The sequence below is a fragment of the Tauraco erythrolophus genome, chromosome 2 (genome assembly GCF_009769465.1).
Source record: "Tauraco erythrolophus isolate bTauEry1 chromosome 2, bTauEry1.pri, whole genome shotgun sequence".
In the NCBI taxonomy this organism is placed as follows: domain Eukaryota; kingdom Metazoa; phylum Chordata; class Aves; order Musophagiformes; family Musophagidae; genus Tauraco; species Tauraco erythrolophus.
This window is the reverse complement of record NC_141466.1, coordinates 88046630-88069383: the sequence shown is the minus strand read 5'-3', so window position 1 is coordinate 88069383 and position 22754 is coordinate 88046630. Positions and strand designations below refer to the sequence as shown.

The window sequence follows — 22754 nt, the reverse complement described above, 5'->3', positions numbered from 1 at the left end:
AAGCACCGTGTTCCAGAGTGGGGTCCTGCGGTTCCCCTCCCAGCACGGCCCGTGCAAACTCCCACCCACCACAGCCTCCAAAATCTACGAAGTAGTTAATGGTGCTTGCCAGTGAGAACCGTCTCCAGCCCGAAAAACAGGCTGTGTTAGCTACGGTGTGACAGGGAGAGATGGGGGAGCAGGAAGGGAACCGCTTCCTTTGGGAAGGAGCCTGCCGCAGAGTGCTGCAAAAAGCTGTGTGGTAGGAGTCCGTTGTTTGTATCACTTTCAACGTGTAAGGCTTGACACGTTGGCAGGCGAGAGGTTCTCATCAATCACCGGACTCAGTCTGTCATGCGAGGTGTTTCAGTTTGTCAGAGCTCTGTTTCTACCTTGAGACACCTCTGTAGAGCTGCACAACAGGGGTTGACTTTCTTTAGCATAGGCTTTGGCTGCATAGGCACATCCTTCGTGGTGAACTTTTGCTTTCCTTGTGATTTTGTAGCTTCTTGGCTGTTTTCAAGCAATCCTGATGCCAGCTTTGAAAAGTCACCTTTTAGAAGCTGCAAAGTATGCTGTATTACAAGCGTCATGTATTGTAGCCCATGCATGTTGGATAGCGTGTGCTTGGATCTTTGCTGGTTGACTTCGTAGGTATGGGACCTCTGACAGGGAAAAACCTGCTGGAGCCCTCAGCTTCTGCTTCATTATATCTGCAATTTGCCAGATTTCCTAAAGGGAAAATCTGCAATGCCAAGAAGTCTTTAATACTGACTTAATAGAGTCTGAAGACAGAAATAAACTATTAGGAGACAGAAGTCAATCTCAACAAGAAATAACTTCTAAATACACAGTTTAAGCCTCTTACTGCCTCCTGTGTGCTGCTCTGTTTTTTCGGTTGGCACTAACTTCACCCAGTTTTTGCTCTTTGAACCAACACCAGTGCCTTTCTGGTCCCTAGTGAGTCAGGCATGCCTATTCCTTTCCTTTCTCTAAGCATCCTCCCTTATTACTGAGTGGCAGCATTTCTCCTTTATTCAAACACAGCAGGGACTCCTGTGAAGAATTCACTCATCTTAGCTGAGCATTACTGAAGATGAGAGAGACCTTCAGTCAAAGAAGAGGTTGGTTTTTTCATGCAGGGTGCCAAGACCAGCAGGCTCAGCAAACCTTGGCTTTCATTTGGTAGGTCTGGGAGTGTACGCGTGGTTAGGCAGCCGTCCACCTCTTGCTTCTTTGTCTGCAGGATTGGATAGCCTGAGTTGTTCTCCTCTGGTTGCTGTTACTAAGTGATCAGCACCCTTAAAGTGAATGAGACAGTTCACTTGCACAAGTGCTGGCAATGTCAAGGCTTATATTTGAATCCTCTGACTTGAAAGACTCAGGTTCTCTTTCTATTTCCCACCATCCTTCTCTCATCTGACTCCTTTTTGAAATCCAGTCTTTCCCCTCCCTGCTTTGTTCTTTCTCAATTGAAAAAAAAATACATCCTCAAAGTAAGGAGTGAGGTTACTGAGGCCAGTGGAAGTCCAGCAGGCTTCCTCTTCTCAGTTCTGAGTCTGGCTCTGCCACAGCCAGGAGCAGCTGGAAGCAGCTGGTTTGGATGCTGAGACAGAATCTGAGTTGTTACTCTGCTGAAGCAACACATGCAACAAATGTTTATGTCTGGTACCAAGAGGGATAAGCATGTTTGGTGAAGACAGGCTTTTTGGAGATGACAAAGGTCTAGTCTTTGGGCAAAGCTGAGCAATTTGGGGGGGATTTCTGTTTAAGTCATCCTCAAAAGCATGAGAAAACTGTAGTACATGGTAGGTAATGTTTAGAAATCATAGAAACTAGAAAAATTATCAGAGTTAGTGGCAGTGAAACAATAAGGGTAATGTATTTATAAGTTCTTCTGTATGTATAATATACATGATACTAGATATAAGCCCCAAGGTTGCTAATGCTGAGGCAGAAACATTTCCAAGTTTTGAAGAATGCTTAGATGCATGAAACATGCAGGGCATGCTGCTGAATATGTGAAAATGAACATCAGCACACAAGAAAGTTAAGTTAGTCTTGGTCATAGTTTTCCATGTAAAATGGACATGATGCTGTGGAAACTTTAAAGGTAAAGTGTTATTCAGGCGAGAATCATTCCAGTCAGAAGTTCCTCTCTAATTCTTCTGTCTTTGGATAGAGGGTTGTTTGAAAAATACTGCGCTGTCAGGGGTTATTTGGTGTTGCTGTTGTGTTAAATCAGCTTGTTTTGTTTTACTTCACTCTGAAGCATACATCCTGTTTTCAAAGTGATGGCATAGTTTATGGAGATCAGAAACGATTTGCAGATATTTAAGACCAACCTTTTAATTCTTCCACCACACAGAGTGGAAATTGTTGTGAAAGTTTTGTATCTTTCTCTGCTTACCGAATTGCAGTTTTTCAGTCATATGCCCCCCCAATAAGGCTGAATCTGGCAGACAGCAACAGAATTCTTTGTTACATATTCACTTTAAAAAACTGACTCTAAGATTTCCTTTTGATTTTTCATTCCCTTCTGCCATGTGGTAGCCCCCTGAATATCTGAACTTGATGACCTTTCCTAAGGCTTGTGGGCATTAAGAATAACTACACAGCTTCACACTCTGGATACCCACAGGGTCAGTTATTAGTTGAAACCAGCATTTGCCTCGGGAAGAAACATGGTCTACTCCACTTCAGAAAGCTACTTCTGGTTGTCAGGAAATGTCCACTGAGTTTCCTGTGTGTCTTCTGATTTGCCAGATGGACAAGCTGTATTTCTTTGGTGCCTTAATTTTTCTATTTCTGAAGTGGAATAGTAAGAAATGTTTCTTAAATCAACGGAAAGATTTTGAGATTTGACGGATAGTAAAGGAAAGTGCTGTTGAGACTATTATGCTGTGATTGCTGTATGAAAATCTGCTTTATGCTTTAGCACTGCTACAGGGAATAAACTGCAGAAAATAATTACATTTTGGATGAGGTAAAGTCTTGTGCTGAGTACTTAAATAACTGAATTGTATTTACTAATATGGAAGAAGCAGAGGGCAGTAGATTTCTCTCTGGGAGAACACAGTGCTCTTGTTTGTTCAAATGCTGTGACTCATTCTTCAGAAGTTAGATTCCCTCCTCAGATGATAAAAATGTAAATATCAGTACATCCACAAAAATCAATCATTTTGTTAAAACGTAGGTCCAATGTAATACACATTTTCCCCCATTGTTCATTTTCAATAATTTCAACTTCAAGTATTTTCAGACAGTATAAGCTGTGTACACATAGAGAATAGGAGTCTCTAAATGGCAATTTCATATTGTATTTAATGGCTCTAAAGATGGATGGGATTACTGGATCGGGTCATTTTCTTAAGGGATAAATGCATTAAATACATAAAATGCATACATAAGAATGATTCTATTTCAAGAAAAAAAGAGAATTAAGGACCAGATTTAAATGGTCTTATTTTGGATAATACTTTTTCTTCCTTAAGTTTAGTGGCCTTACTTGTAAATAGGAATAACCCATGCTGACAGAGCTGTGCTTTGAAGGATCTGTGCTGCTGGAAGACATTCAAATGTTTTTCATGCAGGAAGTTCGAGAGAATCATAAAAGATTTTGCAATTAAGGGAAAACAGACATGAGTTCCTCTGAGAAAGAACTCAAGGAATGAGAACTGGTCAATGAGCCATAAAGTGGGTCAGCCCTAAGATCCCAAAAGGTTAATAAAAAGCCTTTTCTGGAAAAAGACAAGGAAGGAAACTAGGAAGAACATAACCAGTACAGAGTTAAAGGCCCTTGCTGGGAAAAGGTAAAGGAGGAGGATGTTAAGGGTAGATTCAGAGAGCTCAAGGGAGAGAAGACATGACGAAAAAGATCATTTAGTTACAAGTCCAATAGTGACTGCAGAGCAAGTAATTACTTGAAAGGGTTTTGGTAAGCTTTCATTTCCAAGTGTAACTTTTTCAATTATAAGAGTTTTGCTGTCTCTCCCACTTGAAAAACTGATAAATATGCTTTGGACTGCGGATACACAAGTACATCTGTATTGCAAAATGGGAGAAGGCCAGGGATCTCTCTCGTGCACTGAACCCCTGAATATCCAAACTGCTTAAGTGTTAGCTAATTTCCTGCCTGCTCCAAACGGCTCTTTCCAAGACTAAGCACAGGAGTGGCCTGGGGCCAGTTTTCTCCAAGGCCATGCTCAAAAGGCAGTCATAAGTCAGGACCAGACCTCGTTCTTGGCCCTTTCTAATCCCAAAGGCCTTGTGACTTCATATACTTACCTGCACATACCCTCATGTCACAGGCTGCGACATGTGACATACTCTTAGTCTTGTGCTGTAACTAAACTACTGCTGAACTGCGTAACGGTTCACTTTATTTCAGACACTGTGAACTGCGGGGGAAAAAAAATAAATTTATGTCCTAGCGCTGCAGTAACCCAGCAGAGATCATGGGCCAAATGCAATGTAATGTGGACACGGCCAGTGAGATCTAGGGGTTAGCAGTTTGGATGCACTTCAGTCCTTGCTGCTTGGCCTCAGGGATCACACCCTGTCCCTCTTTTAATTGGGAGCGTAGACTACACACAGAGTTTGTTCTCAACAGCCTCTTGTAGAAAAAAAGAGAGTTCCTGCTTTTCTTGCTCCTACCCTGTCGCTTCTCCAATGAATAAGTTATTGCATCAATCCTAGTGTTGGCAAATAATGCCTCTTTTTTTCCCAGGGGCAACATGATTGTTTCAATACGGAGTTGCTTTAGTGCAGGTCCTCAAGTTTTATTGTTGCTCTGTGATGAAACTACAGTGTTGCATCCTACGCTAAAACACTAAACTGTGTTTGGGAAGAAATGAGTGTGCCACTGTTTATATTAATCTGCAGATCCCAAGTGAAGTGAACAGCAATATGAGTCCTTGGGTCAGGAAGAGTAAGTAGCTGTAATTCATAGAATTACTCATGTTTTTTTGGATCTGTACTGTTTCAGGCCAGGGGAAAGTTCACAGTCTTTACACAGTTTGTAAAAAAAAAAAAAGAGGAGAGAAAAATCTTCTTTTAGCATTATAGATGCATGGTGTGTTACAGCCCACTATGTGCATTATGTCCAACTAATTTTAAACATAATTGATCTCTGAGCACACAAATTAGGCCTTCAGATTAAAAATGTACAGTAGGTTCTTGAATTTATGGATGTCTAATCTAAGAATAAATGATTGTATTTATAGCACCTCACAGCTAGAATTTTAACTCAAGGAACTAGAAATCCTATGAAGAACAAAAAAGAAAAAGAAATTTAAAACCCGCTGAAAATATTGCATTGTTATCCACCAGTTTTTACTAGCATTTTTTGTGGAATAGTCAGCAGAATTGTCACTCCAAAATTTTGCCTGTTGACAGTGTTCTTGGAGTCTTAAGTTTCTGATTCAGCCATCCTCAGGCAAGCTTTTGAGAAGAAACATTTTAGCCTTTGAGCACACACTTACATCCACCCCACTCAGCAAATTATCTTAGGTCCACAAACAAATTTCAGTAACTTGTAAGAAACTTTGGTGTGTGCTGAGTGGATTTGTGAAGGCACGAAGCCTTTGGTGTAGCTAACTAAGAACAGTTGACCAAGAGAGGTCAGGAAACACCTTTTCTGGGATGGAGGTATTTTCTTTCTTAGTAGACCTTGTCCAGAAAAGAAAATGTTTACAAGCCACCTCATTAAAGGAAATATTAATACCTAGTGTTCAATCATGTTAAGCATGGACTCGTATGGGGAACTTTGTTCACCCTTTTTGCAGGGCTTTCACAACTGTCTCTACATGTAAAGATGAACTACAATCTAATTTTGAGTTAATAAGAATAGGTGTTATCTTTATTAAGCATTTCTTCCCTTATCCAGTCCTGTTGTAAAAACCAGTAATTAAAATTGTTGGCGTTTGCTGCACCACAGCGACATCTACCCTGGAGGAAAATAAATTTCTCTGTTTTACTCACAGCTGCTGAAGGTAATGATATATTCTCCTGAGTGAATTCACTAGCTTTGGCTATGGAAAATCAGAAAATCCGTTTCAGAAATAAGTCTTTTTCCTTGTAAAAGAGATCATCCAGTCATGATGGGGGAAATGAGTTAAGTGTCGTCTCTAAATTGTCATGATTATTTAGACTCATCTGAGAAATCATGTACTCTCTTTCTAAATGATAATTGTTGCAAGTTGTATTATTCTAGCAGGCAGAGGATCTAGACAGGACCAGGCTCTGTGAGGCTGGGGGCTTTACAGGCACAAGGAGCAAACGTGAAACAGTAGCTTGGCTGTCACAGGAGAGGCTGAGCCAATATTTCAGACTTTCTTAGCTCTTTTGAATGTTTGTAGGAAAGTTGAGGCTGAGCTTCTCTCATTTGTTATTTGAATTTCTAGCCACCACTAGCATCAGACCAGTGCTTGGCCTCTCTTTTCTTATTGATTATCTTCTAGAAGCTTTGCTGCTGGGACCCAATGCAACACCTATTTTGTGTGTTCTGTGTACGACTGTAATTCAGAGTCATTGCAGTTAAAGTCTGCATCCCAAGTAAAACAGACTACGAAATTTAGGATTGCTTTTGGTTTGGGTGCATCTGTTGGGTTTGTGTGGCAAGGTTTTGGTGGGCAGGGAGGCTACAGGGGTGGCTTCTGTGAGAAGCTGCTAGAAGCCTCCCCTGTTCCGACAGAGCCAATGCCAGCCGCCTCCAAGACAGACCCACCACTGGCCAAGGCCGAGCCCATCAGTGACGATGGTAGCGCCTCTGGGGTAACACGTTTAAGAAGCAGGAAAAAAAACCTGCACAATGGCAACTTCAGCCAGAGAGGAGTGAGGATATATGAGAAGATCAACTCTGCAGACACCAAGGTCCATGAAGAAGGAGAGGGAGGAGATGCTCCAGGTACCAGAGCAGAGATTGCCCTGCAGCCTGTGGTGAAGACCATGGTGCATGGTGAGGCAGGCTGTCTCCCCACAGTCCATGGAGGTGAACAGTGAAACAGAGATCCACCTGCAGCCTGTGGAGGACCCCATGCCAGAGCAGGTGAATGTGCCCAAAGGAGGCTGTGACCCCGTGGGAAGCCCATGCTGGAGCAGGCTCCTGGCAGGACCTGTGGATCAGTGGAGAGAGGAGCACATGCAGAAGCAGGTTTGCTGGCAGGACTTGTGACCCCGTGGGGGACCCATGCTGGAGCAGTCTATTCCTGAAGAACTGCACCGCATGGAAAGGACCCACATTGGAGCAGATCATGAAGAACTGCAGCCCATGGGAAGAACTCACATTGGAGAAGTTCATGGAGAACTGTCTCCTGTGGGAGGGACCCCATGCTGGAGCAGGGGAAGAGTGTGAGGAATCCTCCCCCTGAGGAGGAAGGAGTGGCAGAGACAACATGTGATGAACTGACCACAACTCTCATTCCCTGTCCCCCTCTGCCACTCAGGGGGAGGAGGTAGAGAATTTGGAAGTGAAGTTAAGTCTGGAAAGAAGGAAGGGGTGGGGGTAAGATGTTCTAAGATTTAGGTTTTATTTCTCATTACCCTACTCTGATTTAATTGGTAATAAATTAGTTTTTCACCAAATTGAGCCTGTTTTTCCCATGATGGCAATTGCTGAGTGATCTCCCCCTGTCCTTGTCTCTCCCCACGAGCCTTTAGTTGTATTTTCTCTCTCTTGTCCAACTGAGGAGGGGAGTGACAGAGAGGCTTCGGTGGGCACCTGGTGTCCAGCCAGGCTCAACCCACCACAGTGCACATTCAATCTGAAGTGATGGTTTATCCTGAGATGCATTAAATACCATCTCATCACCAGACCACAAGGAGATGTATTTTCCCTACATGTTATCTCTGTTCTGAAGCCTGACACAGTAAGATATCAGCGGGTCAGAGTAGTTATTTCTTTAGCCTGGGAGTAGATAGGCGGTAAAGGATACCTTTTCCATATCTATCTTCCTCTCCCATTCAAATTGCTTTTCCACATCTCATTCCCATTGTTTAAAAAAACAATGTTCTTTTGTATTGTAATTGGGTTTTGCATATACGAGAAACTGGTCATACATTCTGTCTTCCTGTCTCCTGTATGTTTTTTAGAAGTCTGAAGTCAGTTGTTATTGTCTGTTTGGAGTCTTTTGTTACATAAAGCAAAAACTTTTAAATAATAACAAAACAGTAAGACTTGGAGTAGGTGTAGTAGTTCATGTTGTGATGAATATTTAAACAGAAGACTAATTATACACCTTCTTGCCCTATTACAACTATCTCTTGCTACAAAGAAGTGCTAGTATTCATACTGGGTTAAAGTCCCATTCTTGATATCCAACAAACATTAAGATACAAGAAAGATATTTTGATAAAATATATATATATATAAAATAGTGTCATATTTTTCATGTGTCTACATGACACATGGGAGGATTGTAAGGCTGCTTTTTTTTATCTAGCCAGTTGCTGTGATGCTGGTATTTTTCTCTTCCATTTTCCATCTCATTTTTCCTAAGTTATAAACTGGGATGAAGAAAAGCGTTCATGCTTCTGTATAACTTCCTGCATAACTTCCTCTGTGATCATATTTTTCTGTCCCTTATTAATATAGTTATGAGTTCTAGTAATGAGGCATAGAAATAGATGAAGGTAACGCTAGAAGTGTAAACAGTCTCTCCTAGCATCAGACCTAGGAAGGGCCTGAGAGATACTGTTTCTCCCATGCTTCTTGCCCTGCTCCAGGCAGTTGCTAATCTGTTACTGCTTTGTACCACTGTGTTGCAGCAGTATCTCTATTCTGTACTAACCAGGTCATTGGCCAAGTGTTAAAAACATCTCCAGTCTTGCCCAGCTGTTCTCCAGAACAGGATATGAGTTCCCATGGAGCTTGTCCTTTCATTGCCCTGTAAGACCTCCCTACAAGAGAAAAAGAAGGGATTCTACAGTCTTCTGTACCCTGCGCTAATGCAGAGGGCAAGATACAATATTGCCCTTCATGCGCATCTCTTTTCAAGAGCCTCTAACAGCAGTTATATTAGTCTCTTTCTGTAGAGTTCTGCTGCAAAATACTCTTTTTTTTTTTTTTTTTAAAGTTATTCCTGAATCTTGTGACCTCTGTATTGATACAAGCTCATGTAGGGTCACAGAGGGAATCTTGTCATGTTCCTCTCTAATGAACAATGAACATTAAGTTCCAAGACAGAATGATTTAAATTTACGATGCTCACTCCATGATCTTCCTGCAAGCCTTGTCTTTGCTTGTGACCCTCTGATTCCCATGACCTTGTCTCTCTAAAAAATGCTTCTTCTCAGCAGACCTCAGTCCTGTTCTTTCCTGTCATTATTCCAAATGCTCTGTTCTTTTCAGTTATTACCACTTGGTTACTCTCTCTTTTGATGATCTGTCCACTAGAATGCTTCATCATCTTTGGACAGCAGCAGATCATCATGAATCCCCCTGGACCCCTCCAGGGCCCTACTTTCCTTCCTCCGGCCTTGCCAGTAAAGGGGACACTAACTCCCTTTTCTCTGTTAATAGAACCTGGAGAGGAGCCTGAGAAGGTCAGGAGAATCACAATATCTGCAATCCAGTTTTCCAAAAATCCTCACATTTATCAGTGGAAGTTTTCATACATATGTGCATGTGTACCTGTGAGCTATTTTAGTACCATATGAATGTAGAAACTCAAGTCAAAATCTGTTGGACTGTCTTGTCTCATGATCAACTACAGAATTACTCCTTAAGATCTTTTGTTTACTGATCCGATCAACCTAGTGTTGGAATACTCAAAGCTTTCTGTCATTCTGCTTCTACTATGCCTAATGCAGGATTTTTCTGAAAATAGATCTCATGGTAAAGAAGCATTTTCGGGTATTTGATTTGTCGTCTTCTCTTATTTATTTTGATCTTCTACTTATCTGTAGTCCTCAAACTCACCCATATAATTCCTCCGTCTGTTTGGTAGCACTCTTCAGATATTTGAATTGAAGACACCCCATATCTTTCACAGAAGATGTTAATCAGATCTCCTCCTTGTTTTCATTTCACCAAGTACACGTTTGGTTCTTTAACAATTCCTCATACATCACTTCCTCTGATCCTCTGATTTTTTCCATTGCTTCACTCCAGTGAAATTCTCTCCAGTGGTGAACTTTCTGTGAGATCTCTGATCTCACAAACAAGCTCTGGAAAAGCAGCGTCATTATATCCCTCAAGAAAATGTCACTTACCTCCTTGTAACACAATAAAACCTGCTCATTTGTTGTACAGTATCTCAATGGCTGCTCTTGGGATGCTGTTGCTTTGTAAACTGCTGTCATATCTGATTTACGATCCATTGAAAGTGTGATGTTCTTCTTGGCATTTACTAGCTATATTTTGGAAGGTTTTTCTTGATGGTGGGTTAGCTGGTGATATTCCAGTTTGCATCTGAATACGTTTCTTTCCTTCTTGAATCTCACTAAAGTCTTTTGTGTTCCCCATTCTCATTAGTGTCAGCAATTAATATCTCCCAATTAATTACATCATATGTAAACATGCTTTTCCATCCCTTTTTCGTGTCCTTATTGAAGACGCTAGAAAGGACAACTGAAATTATTTTTTTAGTCTTAGAACTAGCAATTCTCATTATTCCTCACAGTGGGAGCTGCATACAAGGTAAACTTATTCAACTACAACAGAAATACTGCAATCATCTTGAGGTAAACACAAACTAAACAATCATGATATACTGACTAATGGACAAAGGATTTGCCATAACATGGCTGTTACTCTGTGTTTTAAACATGCAGCTGTAGATATTTAACTCTTCGGCCTTCAAATCAATTTTAAATTTACTATAGTAAGTTTCTGGCTTCCCAGTGATCCTAATCCTCCAAATTCTGGACTTAATACTAGAAAATCATGTGGATCTGACAGGAAAACATTACCCTCTTGGAGTTTTCTTCTTGTTGTGCTTATATCATCCTCTCGTTCAGGTTGACTTTCTTCTTGGGGGAAAATGTGGCTATGGAAAACTCCAAGCCTAACAGAAATTACATTTTTATGTTGTGAATATGTATATGGGGTTGTGAAGGTGTTACAGGGTTTAATTTAAGCTTTCTCTCTGCTATGGAGCTGCATTGCGTAAGCATATCTTGCCTGCAGGTTCTCCAGGTTTGGAAATAGGCTTATGCTGGAGAGAGGAGGTTGTAATAGGTCAATGATTTTGTGGTGAAGGCAGTTGACAGTATTCCAGTGCACACACTTATCATGGCTAAGGAGTTACAGTTTGCTTAACTGCTTGTAGTTTAAGTGTCCATTTGTCAAATGAGGAGAAAGATACCTCAGCTGGATATCTTGGGGTGTCTTTGTGGATATGACTATGCTCAGATATGGTGATGATCCAGCCAAAGATTACTTTTGTAGCGGTGGTTACTGGATATCTGTGAATCCACCAGTTACTGTCTTATGGGCCCTGAAAATATGAAGGGAAGTTGCAGGTGAAAGCACAGTGAGAACTGAATTGTGTGGAGATAAGACTTGTCTTCTGCCCAGACCACTGTGCTTCTTGTCTCAGTGGCTGTTTTCACTGAAATATAGACATCAATTACAAATAGTTGCTAGTGATAATAATGGTGATTAGATGTACAGATGTTTTTCTCTCTTTTAGGTAGGCATGATTTATCTGTACCCTCAAGCGTCTTGTGCTCTTGCAACTCCCCAAGTGTGAAATTATGTTTTCTTACAAAAAAAAAAAAAAAAAAAGAGCAGGTATTTAAAGAAAAGTTAAAAGCCATGTAAAAAGTATGTGGGTAGCATTTCAGATGCCTTCCCTTGGGTGATTTGACAAGATTTAATCCTTGAACACTGTCTTCACATGGAAGCTTCAGGAAAAAATATATGAAATACATGATAGAATCATAGAATGGTTTGGGTTGGAAGGGACATCAGAGATCATCTAGTTCCAACCCCCCTGCCATGGGCAGGGACACCTTCCACTAGATCAGGTTGCTCAAAGCCACATCCAACCTGGCCTTGAACACTTCCAGGGATGGGGCATCCACAACTTCTCTGGACAACCTGTTCCAGTGCCTCACCACTCTCAATGTAAAAAATTTATTCCTTATATCTAATCGAAATCTCCCCTCTTTCAGTTTAAAGCCATTGCCCCTTGTCCTATCACCATATACCCTTGTAAAAAGTCCCTCTCCAATATCCATTCTTCAGTTGCTTCTGAGTGTTTCTTGAGAGCCAGGACTAGGCTATAAAACAAGAAGACATAGTCAGAAAGAATGTATTCAGATATCTCATATTTCTTTTCTATGTATCTCAAATCATCAGTGAGTTTTTATTTACAGATTTATTTTTTTTTTGGTTTTATTCTACAATCATAGAATCATAGAATGGTTTGGGTTGGAAGGGACCTCAAAGACCATCTAGTTCCAACCCCCCTGCCATGGGCAGGGACGCGCTCCACTACACCAGGTTGCCCAAAGACTCATCCAACCTGGCCTTCAATCAAACACAGCGTTGACATTATGAAACACATTCCAGTGTATTTCTTCATTTCCCCCATAGTAAGCATCTAGTGTCAAAATTCTTTCAGAAGACAGCATAGGGATTCATGTTTTTGTTTCACGTTGATTTTGGTACTTCGTTTCAGCGCGTTAGCCATCGGCACGCTGGGAGAAGATACCGCAGCTGCGGGAATAACTTTGAGTCCGCATCTCACAGACTGACGCAGAAACCTGGGTGCTGGCAGGGAGCCCTAGCTTCGAAAACACCTGTCGGATGCCTACAACCCCGCACGGATTTAGCTTCCCGAGTCCCTCTCCCCACAAGCGACGCGCTCTGGTCCCCGGAGCCGTTGAGTCTCACCAGCCCAGCGCCCCCAGAGAGACCCTCCCCCCGCGCCGGAGGGAGCTGCCCGCCGCTTTGCTCTCGCAGCCTCGGAGGCGGCGGGCGAAGCCCCCAGCCGGGAGCGAGCCCCCGTCGCTCTCCCTCGCCTCTCCGCGCTGCGGGAGCGGACCTCGGGGGGTCCCGGCGGCGGGCGGAGCCGTGCCGGGGCCCCCCGGGGGGGGCGGAGGGGCCCGCCCGCCCCCTCGCCCCCCGCGCAGCCATTGGCCGCGGCGCCCCCGCCCGCCGGCCGGGCCTGAGCCGGCCGCCCCCGCTGCCCGCGCTTATAGCGGCGGGACGGCGCCGCCGCGCCGCGCCGGGAGCTGCGGGGATGCGCGCCGCGATGCACGCCGCGCAGAGCTGGGCGCTGCTGGCCCTGGCGCTGCCGGCCCTGGCGCTGCCCGCCGAGCAGCAGCCGCCGCCGCTGCTGCTGCCGCACGGCGAGGAGCGCGGCGACACCGCGCTGGAGCCCGGGGACGATGCGCGCTCGGCGGAGCTGGAGCTGAACACGGCGCTGCGCTTCTACGGCGCCGTCGTCCGCTCCCTCTACGTGAGTGTGGTGGCGGGAGGGCGCTCTGGCTGCCGGAGGGGTCGGAAGGGCTGTTGGGGGCTCCCCGGGGGGCCTGTCGTCTCTTGCCGTCGGGCTGCCTGGAGTTGGGTTGGTGCGTGGTGGTGCTCGTCGAGTTTCACGTCGGTTGTGTGAGCGCCGTGGTTAGAGGTTGGTCCGAAGAGCTTCATTGTTCTAGTTGTGTTCGGTCAGGTATCGGCCGGGTTAATCCCCTTCTCGCACTGTGGCTGCTGCTGGTTCTTTGCGGTGCACGCGGTCCGCACTGGGAAGCGATGTGACAATGTAATCGGTTATCCGGAGCAAACACCATCCCCAGGCATTTTCTGTGCTCCCGCATAGCGTGTATGTCCACCTAAGAAATATGTTTTGTGTGCTTCAGCATGCCAAAGTCACAAAACTCAAGCTAGAAGCAGCCTGACATGTCCAAGACTCACACCTCTTAACACCGAGAGTGCTGTTCTGCCCCTTAATGCCTTGGGTACTCTCAGATTTCATTGCTCAAGGGTCTCTTGAGCAGGGGAAATCTGCATCCAGACCAGCTGCAGGCAGGCCTCTGCCATGTGTGCGTGCCTCATAGCAGAATCTGTATCCCAGAGTTGTGTGTGCATGTTTATAGCTAATGGACGTTGTTTAGTACGTGAAGGTGGGATTGAAAACAGATTCTCTGGAGCAGAGCTGCTCAAAAGGAGTCAGGAAAAAGTGTTTACAATGGCAGCATGTCTTCAGAATGCTGCAAGATTACTGGCTGGTTTATCATTGCTTCTTTTCCCTGAAGCCTCATCTAGGCTGACAACTGAAGATGCTAATTAGCATGTTTAGAAAGGTCTTGGTAGGGAAGGCCCAATATGTTTAGTGTGTTTATCTGATCAAGTTAAAACCCACCTCCCTGTCCAGATAAACCAATGTGCTTTAGCACCATGGGTCTAAGATGCAGCTTTGGGGACTAATCTACATGGTGACGCTTGAGAAACTAGATCTTCATGTCACTGCAGTCATTCAAAATTTGAGGTAGTGCTTGTGTACTTGAGTACACTTGAATACCCATTTTATGGGTATTCACTGAAGATTTAACGTGCTTGCGTTACACTGAATTATATTAGTGCTGCCACCTAGAGTTGTGCTATTTTTCATTGTTCACACTGCCCCTCCATAGATGAATCCTGAAATCACATCTGAAATCCAAAATTTTGAGGGGTTCAAATTATGCCTGTGTGGAAAATGGGTGTTATTAACTCTGGCTGGCAGCAAAGACGAAGTAATTCACATGTGTTACGTGGAGTTCAGACTTCAGTTTGACCCTTAGTTCATTGTCTTGTCTTCTGTACTCTGTTTGGTCACTGATTAGCCAACCCGAGTGAAAAATACACTTTTTCAAGCACAGAAGTATTCTTAAAAGATAATGGTTTGTGTATCCAGTCACTGAGAAGCAAAGATAACAAGTAACATGTCAGATAAGTGACAGAGAGGGAACAGAGTTTTCAAAGAGCAGTAAATTCGTTAACAACAGCAGGTTTCTTTAGTTTAATGATCTTTTTACTTGCCCATGCCGTAAAACAGGAACAGTTCTAGTTAGTTTTTGTCTGGAAGACTACACATGTAGAAGCTATTCCAGAATCACTTTTGGGACTCTTTCAGCATTCAGCGTGATTACTCAGAACTAAGGATGAATGATTTTAATGTAGACAGAGTCTGATAATGAATAATATTTCAGTATCAGTCTACATGGTATGCAGAGGCTTTTAACTTGCATTTTATGTCACAAGTATTGCAAAACAGAAACACAGTACAAACTGTATGGGAGTAGGAAGTCTTCAATGCACATTTGTAATATTCAGTATTATTGTATATTGGCAGTGAGGACTTATTAACCTTTATGATATTATTCAATAAGCAGAATTTAGCAACGTATTGCTAGTTGATAGAAAATATTGTCAAGCTGATACAATTAACATGTAGTATCAGTAGAAATACATCATAAGACTTAAAGGAATCCCTGGACCAGATTCTGACTTCTGGTGATGAAACACGTCTTTCTGTGTCGTTGATCAGGATAATGTGATAACCTTATTTTAATTTTTGAGTGCTCAGTTTTTGCAAGTTTTGCCTTCAATCAGTTAAAAATTTACATGGGTTCTCTATTTTTTTTCCAATAGTTGAGAGGCTGAGTTGTTCGAGTTAGCTCTACACATGAATAAAAAGGCAAGAAGTTCTGAGGAACGACTGTTTAGTATCAACTTGTCATAAAATCCCTGGCAACGAAACTTTTTTTCTCTTCATAGACAGAAGAGAGAGCTTTTATTTATTATAAGTGGAAACAAACTTTCACATACAGTAATCTTCAATATGATGTTTTCCTATGTAAGGTTTATAACATTGAATCCTATCACCAACCCATACTAATCCATTTGTTTTAATAGCAGACTTTTATTAAGGCTTTTTCAGTTTACACTAAGACTTACTGATGTGGAAAAGCTAAGGAATTAGCGATTACTTCCTTTTAGGGAAGAATGAGAGTCCTTTAAGGCAAGTTTGGATCGATTTGTTAATTGTTGCTTTTATTAACTTCCTAAATTAATGGTTGGTCATGTTTATATTAGAAAATTTTGCTGCTTCAAGTCAACTGGCACTTGATTATACAAATAAATTCAATTTTTCTAGCTTTCTTACTTAGAAATATTCAAGTCCTCAAAACGCCTACTAACTGAACAAGGAAAAATACCTCATTTGTTTGAAACTTTAATTTTTGTTATGAATACATGGATATACTTTTTCTTTCAGTAGAAGTACTTTGTTACTTTGCACTTCCTTCTCCTCTCTTGGTTTTTCAGGGTGGACCTATAATAGTGTGTGTGTGATTTGTTCTACTACCAACCACGAATGTATGTTAACTATGTAATCCAGAAGTGTAACATGCTAAAAATACATCTGTGTTAGTTCCTGTCAAGTTAAACAGTATTATACCCTAAAAGGAAAGATGTACACTACAGCGGGTCTTTAGACAACGCCCACCTGAGACCTTCCCCCGCCCCCCCCCATCCCCTTTCACTTTTGACAGGAATGATACTTTAGTGAAACCCAGTACTCACCCTGAATTACTTCTCTTTATTTTGGGGTTCACACTTTAACCTATCTGTGTGACCTTAAAAGTAATAGGGTAAAGTTAAATCATACTATTCACCATCTTTGTCAGTATAAATGCATTGTTAAATCTGAAAACTCAAAAAACATTTTTTTCAGTACGATAAATATTCTTTCTGTACACTAAAAATCTCTTTGCAAAGTGAGCAGTCTGTGTATTTATTTTCATTTAATGGCTTGCAAATGTTTTCTGCGTGATAGAGTACTTGCAGCCAAGCTTTTCCTTAACATTTAAAACTGAACTGTCTTGTTTATAAACTACAAACAAATGAAAATGGCATTGGCGTTTTTGCATCTCCTTAATAAATTACTTGTTGCATTTAGGTTTTTAGCAAGATAGGAAATTAATAGTCAGAAGCATGCCCCTAATAGGTGAAAAGAGGAAGGCCAAATGTTAGGTAGTTTCTTCTCACCTTTACTTTGTTCTGTATTATTAACTAGTCTTGATTGTATTTTCCTTTTACTGTTATTTTAGTCTCTGCCGTAAATGGGGGACCATGCAGTCTCAAAGTCTGCACACACCAAATCTAATGAAGAGCGTGGAATTTGTTTAAAATACTTCAAACACCAGTCATCTCTCACAAGAGGATTTAGAGTAGGAGTGGGGGTGCTTGTGTACAAAAAGCATAAGCAAGGAGAAGGAAGGGAAAAACTTCTAATTTACTCTAAATTTATTACTTTAAAGGCAAAGTGTTTGTCCTTGCTAAGATGTCTTAGCAAGCAGACTGTAATGCCCACCATCTTCCCTGCTGTCTTCCAGTGGTATAATATAATTGGTGACTTTTAATTTCTAGGGTAAGTTTTAGCTTTGCTTTACAGTGATACGAGGCATTTTCTAGTGTATAGATGTTAGAGAAGTTCTGGGAAATTTTCTGGATTAGATCTCTGTTGCATGTCTGTCTGCAATTGTAGGGTCTAGACCCGGGTAACTCATGCTGTCTTTTTAGTTTTGTATTCCTAAAATTTACAGTTCAACTTAGGATCTGTGGCCACGGTTAAGTCGCAAATGAATACAGGAAAAACGATCACACTATTCAGCTTCTCCTCCCCCTTTCTAACATGACCTGCATTCCCATCATGCTTGTGTAGATTATATGCTGCTTGTGTATCTTAGACGTACTGTTAATGCACAAAGCCAGCTTCCCATTTTTTATGTGATCTTAACTTTTTTTAGTATTTTTCGCTGTAGCAGCTGATGAAATTATACATCTACAGACAATACAGTCAGCATATGTCAAGCCATTTTTAAAGTAAATTTTTGTGAATATCATGTGAACTATTTGCTAAGTTTAACTAACAGTTCATGCTAACCATTATCCAGCTGTATACCAAGCTGTTTGACCACTAGCCTGTGGCAGGGAGCATGCTCTGACCCCCTTGCCAGTCAAAGGAAAGGTCAAGGTCAAGGTGTGTGCTGTATATGATGAGGCGATTTGTAGCATGAGTCCCTGTATCATGCTTTTTCTGATTTGCCATATGTATTGGTAGTAATGGTTGTCCAGATTTTAAAGCATCTTGCCAAGACATACATAGCCAACAGCCCTGACAGGCTTGCACAGCTCACAATTTCTCTCTGTCTTGAAGAATATATATAGTACCGGTCTCCTTGTTTCCAAATGTATATAGTAGAAAAGGGGAAGAAAAGTTTGGAGACAATGAGAATGATCAGAGACAGAGAACAGCTCTTATACAGAGAGTGTGTGAATAGGCAAGGGGGTCTTCATTCTGGAGGCGAAATTACATAGCGGAAGAGACTGGACAGGATTTGACTGTATGTCCCAATACAAAAACTAGGGGCCATTAAATGAAGCTGGGAGCCAGACTGAAAACAAACAAAAGTAGGAGAGACCTCAGGGTGAGTCACAGATCTGTGGATTTCCTTTTTAAGGGATTTTGTGGATGCATAAAGTTTATATGTGTGGAAGGGAAGACTTAACAAATACGTGAAGGAGATCCACTGAGGATGAATAAATGGCCAAACCACAGGGAATCCCTTGAGCTGAATGTGGTCAGAAAAGTACATGCATGTCCTTCTCTTGTTTTGCTGAAACTGTAACCTACCAGGTATGGTTGGGGACAGGAAATTGGGCTAGATAGCCTTGTGGTCTGAGTTACGGTGGCCATTCTGACTCTCTTACAAGCATCCATAAAGATCATGTTGTGAACATCTTGACTGTGCGAAAAGATCAAGCAGCAGTTAGTTCTTCTTGAACTCGCAGGAATCCCTGTGAGTGAGATAAATCTATGGGAGGCTGCAGTTCTAGTTTCATAGTTTATGATGCCGGTTTTGGAACCTCTGTCCCTTTCTGAGTCATCTGTGTGTGTGGCAGCAGCTCTAGAGTGCCGAGTGCCTGGCTGCCTGCAGGTAGTCGTATGTGTCCTGTTATTAGGTAGTCAAACAAATGGAAATATATTTGTATGTGTCTGATTCATACAGTGCTATACACCTCTGGAAGAAGGGCCTGAGACAAAATGCTGTGTGTGAGCAGTTCATGCACTGCCTCAAGGCCTGACACCTATAGTCTTGCTTGCTTCTTCTGTGTGCGTGAGAGTCAGCTCTGGTTTGCCAAGGGATTTTGGCTGTCACACTTGGACATGCCCTAGCATCTACCTGTATGTATTTATTTTATTTTTAGTCAGAGGCAATTGGTTGCGAGTCATCATCTCAGTGACCAGTTAAATCTCACTGAGCCAGTATGTGTGCATTTTCAGATCAAGAGTTTCACTTATGTATGTTAATACTTTTTTTTTTTTTCTCCTTCCCCAAGTAATAGGGCCAGTTCTCCATAGGACTATGTCAGGGCACTCAGCTGTAAGGGAATTTACAGAGTGGCCTGTATCCAACAGAAATTCTGTCTCCTAGGCTCTATAGCCTCTGGCATAGGAGCTGTGCTCAGAGTATATCTTAAGTGAGCAGCAACTAATTGCTGTCAACCTTGCATGGTAGCAGATAACTTCCCAGGAGGATGGTTAAGTGAAGTGAAGTGAAGTGGAAATTAGAGCAGTCCTGGCCAGGCAAAGAGAAATCTGTACATCTTGCCAGAAGACTTTCACCCAAGCTATAACAATATTTAAGCATGGGGCAGTTTTTTGGGTGGACATCTGTGTGTAGATTAATTCTTTGCTCAGAAGTTCTGTCAGCTTCTGAAGCAGTATTATACTAGCAAGGAAAGCTCAGCTGACCCAGGTTTTCATGGGAATGACAGCCTGTTATATCATGACTTAACATGTGTGTATGGGACAAGACAGAGCTGTTCAGTTTCTCCTCCTTCCACCCCCCCTTTTTTTTTCATCAACATCAGACTTTCTTAGCAATGGGCAGCTTTCTAAACTGTCCAGATCAAGCATCCTCCTCTGCCTTCATTGTAGAAGTCCAGATTCCCATGGAGTGGGCTATGACTTTGATAAAGCTTCTCTGTAGGCCACTCTGCTTTACACCAGGTAAGAATCTAGCTCGCTGGTTGACTGGAAAAGTAACCAACCCTTGCAAATACTTGCTTCATCCTTACCATCCCCAGTCATGCTGTTGTAAAACTGCTCTTCAGGAGAGCAACCAGCTGAAAGTGGGAAGAGCTTTTGGTCATCAGGGAGGGTCTGTACACAGTTCTTGACAGACTCACAGATGGGTTGTGCTGGTCTTGGTCTGAGAAAGACTTGGAAACTTGTGAAGTTTGATGGTTATGTATATCTTTGTTAGAAGAGGCAATAAGTGTCCAAAATTTAAATAGCTAAAATCTTTATTTAGAGAAAAAAGGTATGTCTATTCATAAAGTAGACCTCTGGTTTTGAGCAACTGAAATCCCAGGACTCCTGACATGGGATACAAAACAAAAACTTGAAAACATTCAGTTATTTTACAAACACAAGGCTGACTTTTGACTCAATTTCTTTTGGAAATACAATGAAAATCCTGCGATCTAGAGCACATAGGGAGGGAGAGCAAATCGAAGCTCCTGTGATCCAAGAGGAACGGGTCAAGGATCTGCTTCTTTGGCTGGATGCCCACAAGTCTATGGAGCCTGATGGTATCCACCCGAGAGTCCTGAGAGAGCTGGCGGATGTCATTGCCAAACCCCTGTCCATTATCTTTGGGCAGTCTTGGCTCACTGGGGAAGTTCCGCTGGACTGGAGGCTGGCGAATGTTACCCCCATTTACAAAAAAGGGCGGAAGGAGGATCTGGGGAACTACAGGCCTGTCAGTCTGACCTCGGTGACAGGCAAAGTCATGGAACAGGTTATCTTGAGTGCTATTAATGAGCACATACAGGTTAACCGGGTGATCAGGCCCAGTCAACATGGGTTTATGAAAGGCAGGTCTTGCCAATCAAACCTGATCACCTTCTATGACGGGGTGACCCGCCTGGTTGATGAGGGAAGGGCTGTGGATGTAGTTTTCCTTGACCTCAGTAAAGCCTTCGATACAGTCTCTCATAGTGTTCTGGTTGCAAAACTGGTAACTGCTGGCCTGATAGGCACACCCTCCTTTGGGTTAAAAACTGGCTGGATGGCCGGGCCCAAAGAGTGGTGGTAAATGGGGCTAAATCCGGCTGGAGGCCGGTCACCAGTGGGGTTCCCCAGGGCTCAGTGCTGGGTCCAGTTCTGTTTAACATCTTTATCAATGACCTGGATGAGGGGATTGAATGTACCCTCAGTAAATTTGCGGACGACACCAAGCTGGGAGGCTGTGTTGATCTGCTTGAGGGTAGGGAGGCCCTTCAGAGGGATTTGAACAGACTGGATCGTTGGGCTGAGGCCAATGGCATGAGCTTTAATAAGGCCAAGTGCAGAGTCCTTCACTTGGGGTGTAAAAACCCCAAGCATCGCTATAGGCTCGGGGAAGAGTGGCTGCAGAGCTGTCTGATGGAGAAGGACCTGGGGGCGTTGGTTGACTACCGGCTTGATATGAGCCAGCGGTGTGCCCAGGTGGCCAAGACGGCCAATGGGATACTGGCGTGTATCAAGAATAGTGTGACCAGCAGGAACAGGGAAGTGATCCTGCCCCTGTACTCGGCACTGGTGAGGCCACACCTGGAATATTGTGTCCAGTTTTGGGCCCCTCACTTTGAGAGATATTGAGCTCCTGAAGCGGGTCCAAAGAAGGACAACTAAACTGGTCAAGGGGCTGGAAAATAAAACTTATGGAGAGTGGCTAAGGGAGTTGGGGCTGTTTAGCCTGGAGAAGAGGAGGCTGAGGGGAGACCTGATTACAGCCTACAAATACTTGAGATGGGATGGTGGGGAGGTGGGGGAGGGGCTCTTTACATTAGTGATGGGCAATAGAACAAGAGGAAATGGGTATAAGCTTAGTCAGGGGAGATTCAGGTTGGATGTTAGAATTTCTTCTCTGAAAGGGTTGTCAGCCACTGGAATAGGCTGCCCAGGGGAGTGGTTGAGTCCCCATCCCTGGCTGTGTTTAAGAAAAGGGTGGATGAACTACTTAGGGATATGGTTTAATGGGGGATTAGAGACGGTTGGACTGGATGATCTCTAAGGTCTTTTCCAACCTAGAAATCTATGAATCTATGAAACAACCATATCAACAGTATCTATCTTATAATTTCCACCTTTTTATTAGATTGCCACTAACGGGATTATTGCGGTGAATGAACCTTCAAGTGAAGAAAAATATCTTGGTCAGTTTCCAGTCAGTTTTGGGGCTATTGCTCCTTTTATGGCTGACCTGGACACAACAGATGGACGTGGAAGTGTGTATTACAGAGAAGATTCATCCTCAGATGTCTTGCAACTTGCATCAGACTATATCAAAAGAGGCTTTCCTGAGACTTCTTTTGATCCCAGCAGTGTTGTCATTGTTACCTGGAAGCTCGTTGCTCCTTATCAGGCACCAGGACAAGATCACACTTTGGAAGAAAAGGTGAATGTTAATCAGAGCTTTAAGATATGTTGGACACATGTTCAGCTGAAGCGTAGCACTGTAACCGGTTGTTTTGAAAGCTTGAATTCCTTTATGTTTAAATGAATCTCGTACAGTTGAGAATGTATTTTGTTGTTGAAAAGGCGGTAGCAAAATAGGAGTTCCCAGAATTTTTACTTCATTTTTATTTTGCAGTATTTTATGCATTCAAAAGAAAATGCTTGAATCTATGTAGGTGATTTATTTGTATTCCTTGACAACTCCTACTTTGACTGTTAAGTGTGATGTGGTAATAGCTGAAATAGTAAGAGATCCTGTCCTCTATCTGTGCAATA

General features: G+C 42.7%; 1 protein-coding gene across 1 annotated transcript in view; it reads left to right on the top strand.

Annotated features, from left to right (window-relative positions):
- The first annotated feature begins 13181 nt into the window (after positions 1 to 13181).
- NID1 (nidogen 1) overlaps positions 13182 to 22754 on the top strand; it is a 48487-nt gene continuing 38914 nt past the window's right edge. Inside the window, exons 1-2 of the mRNA XM_086627580.1 lie at positions 13182 to 13388; positions 22120 to 22419. Of these exons, the coding sequence (XP_086483706.1) occupies positions 13182 to 13388; positions 22120 to 22419 (507 nt within the window). The remainder of the gene's footprint in view (positions 13389 to 22119; positions 22420 to 22754) is intronic.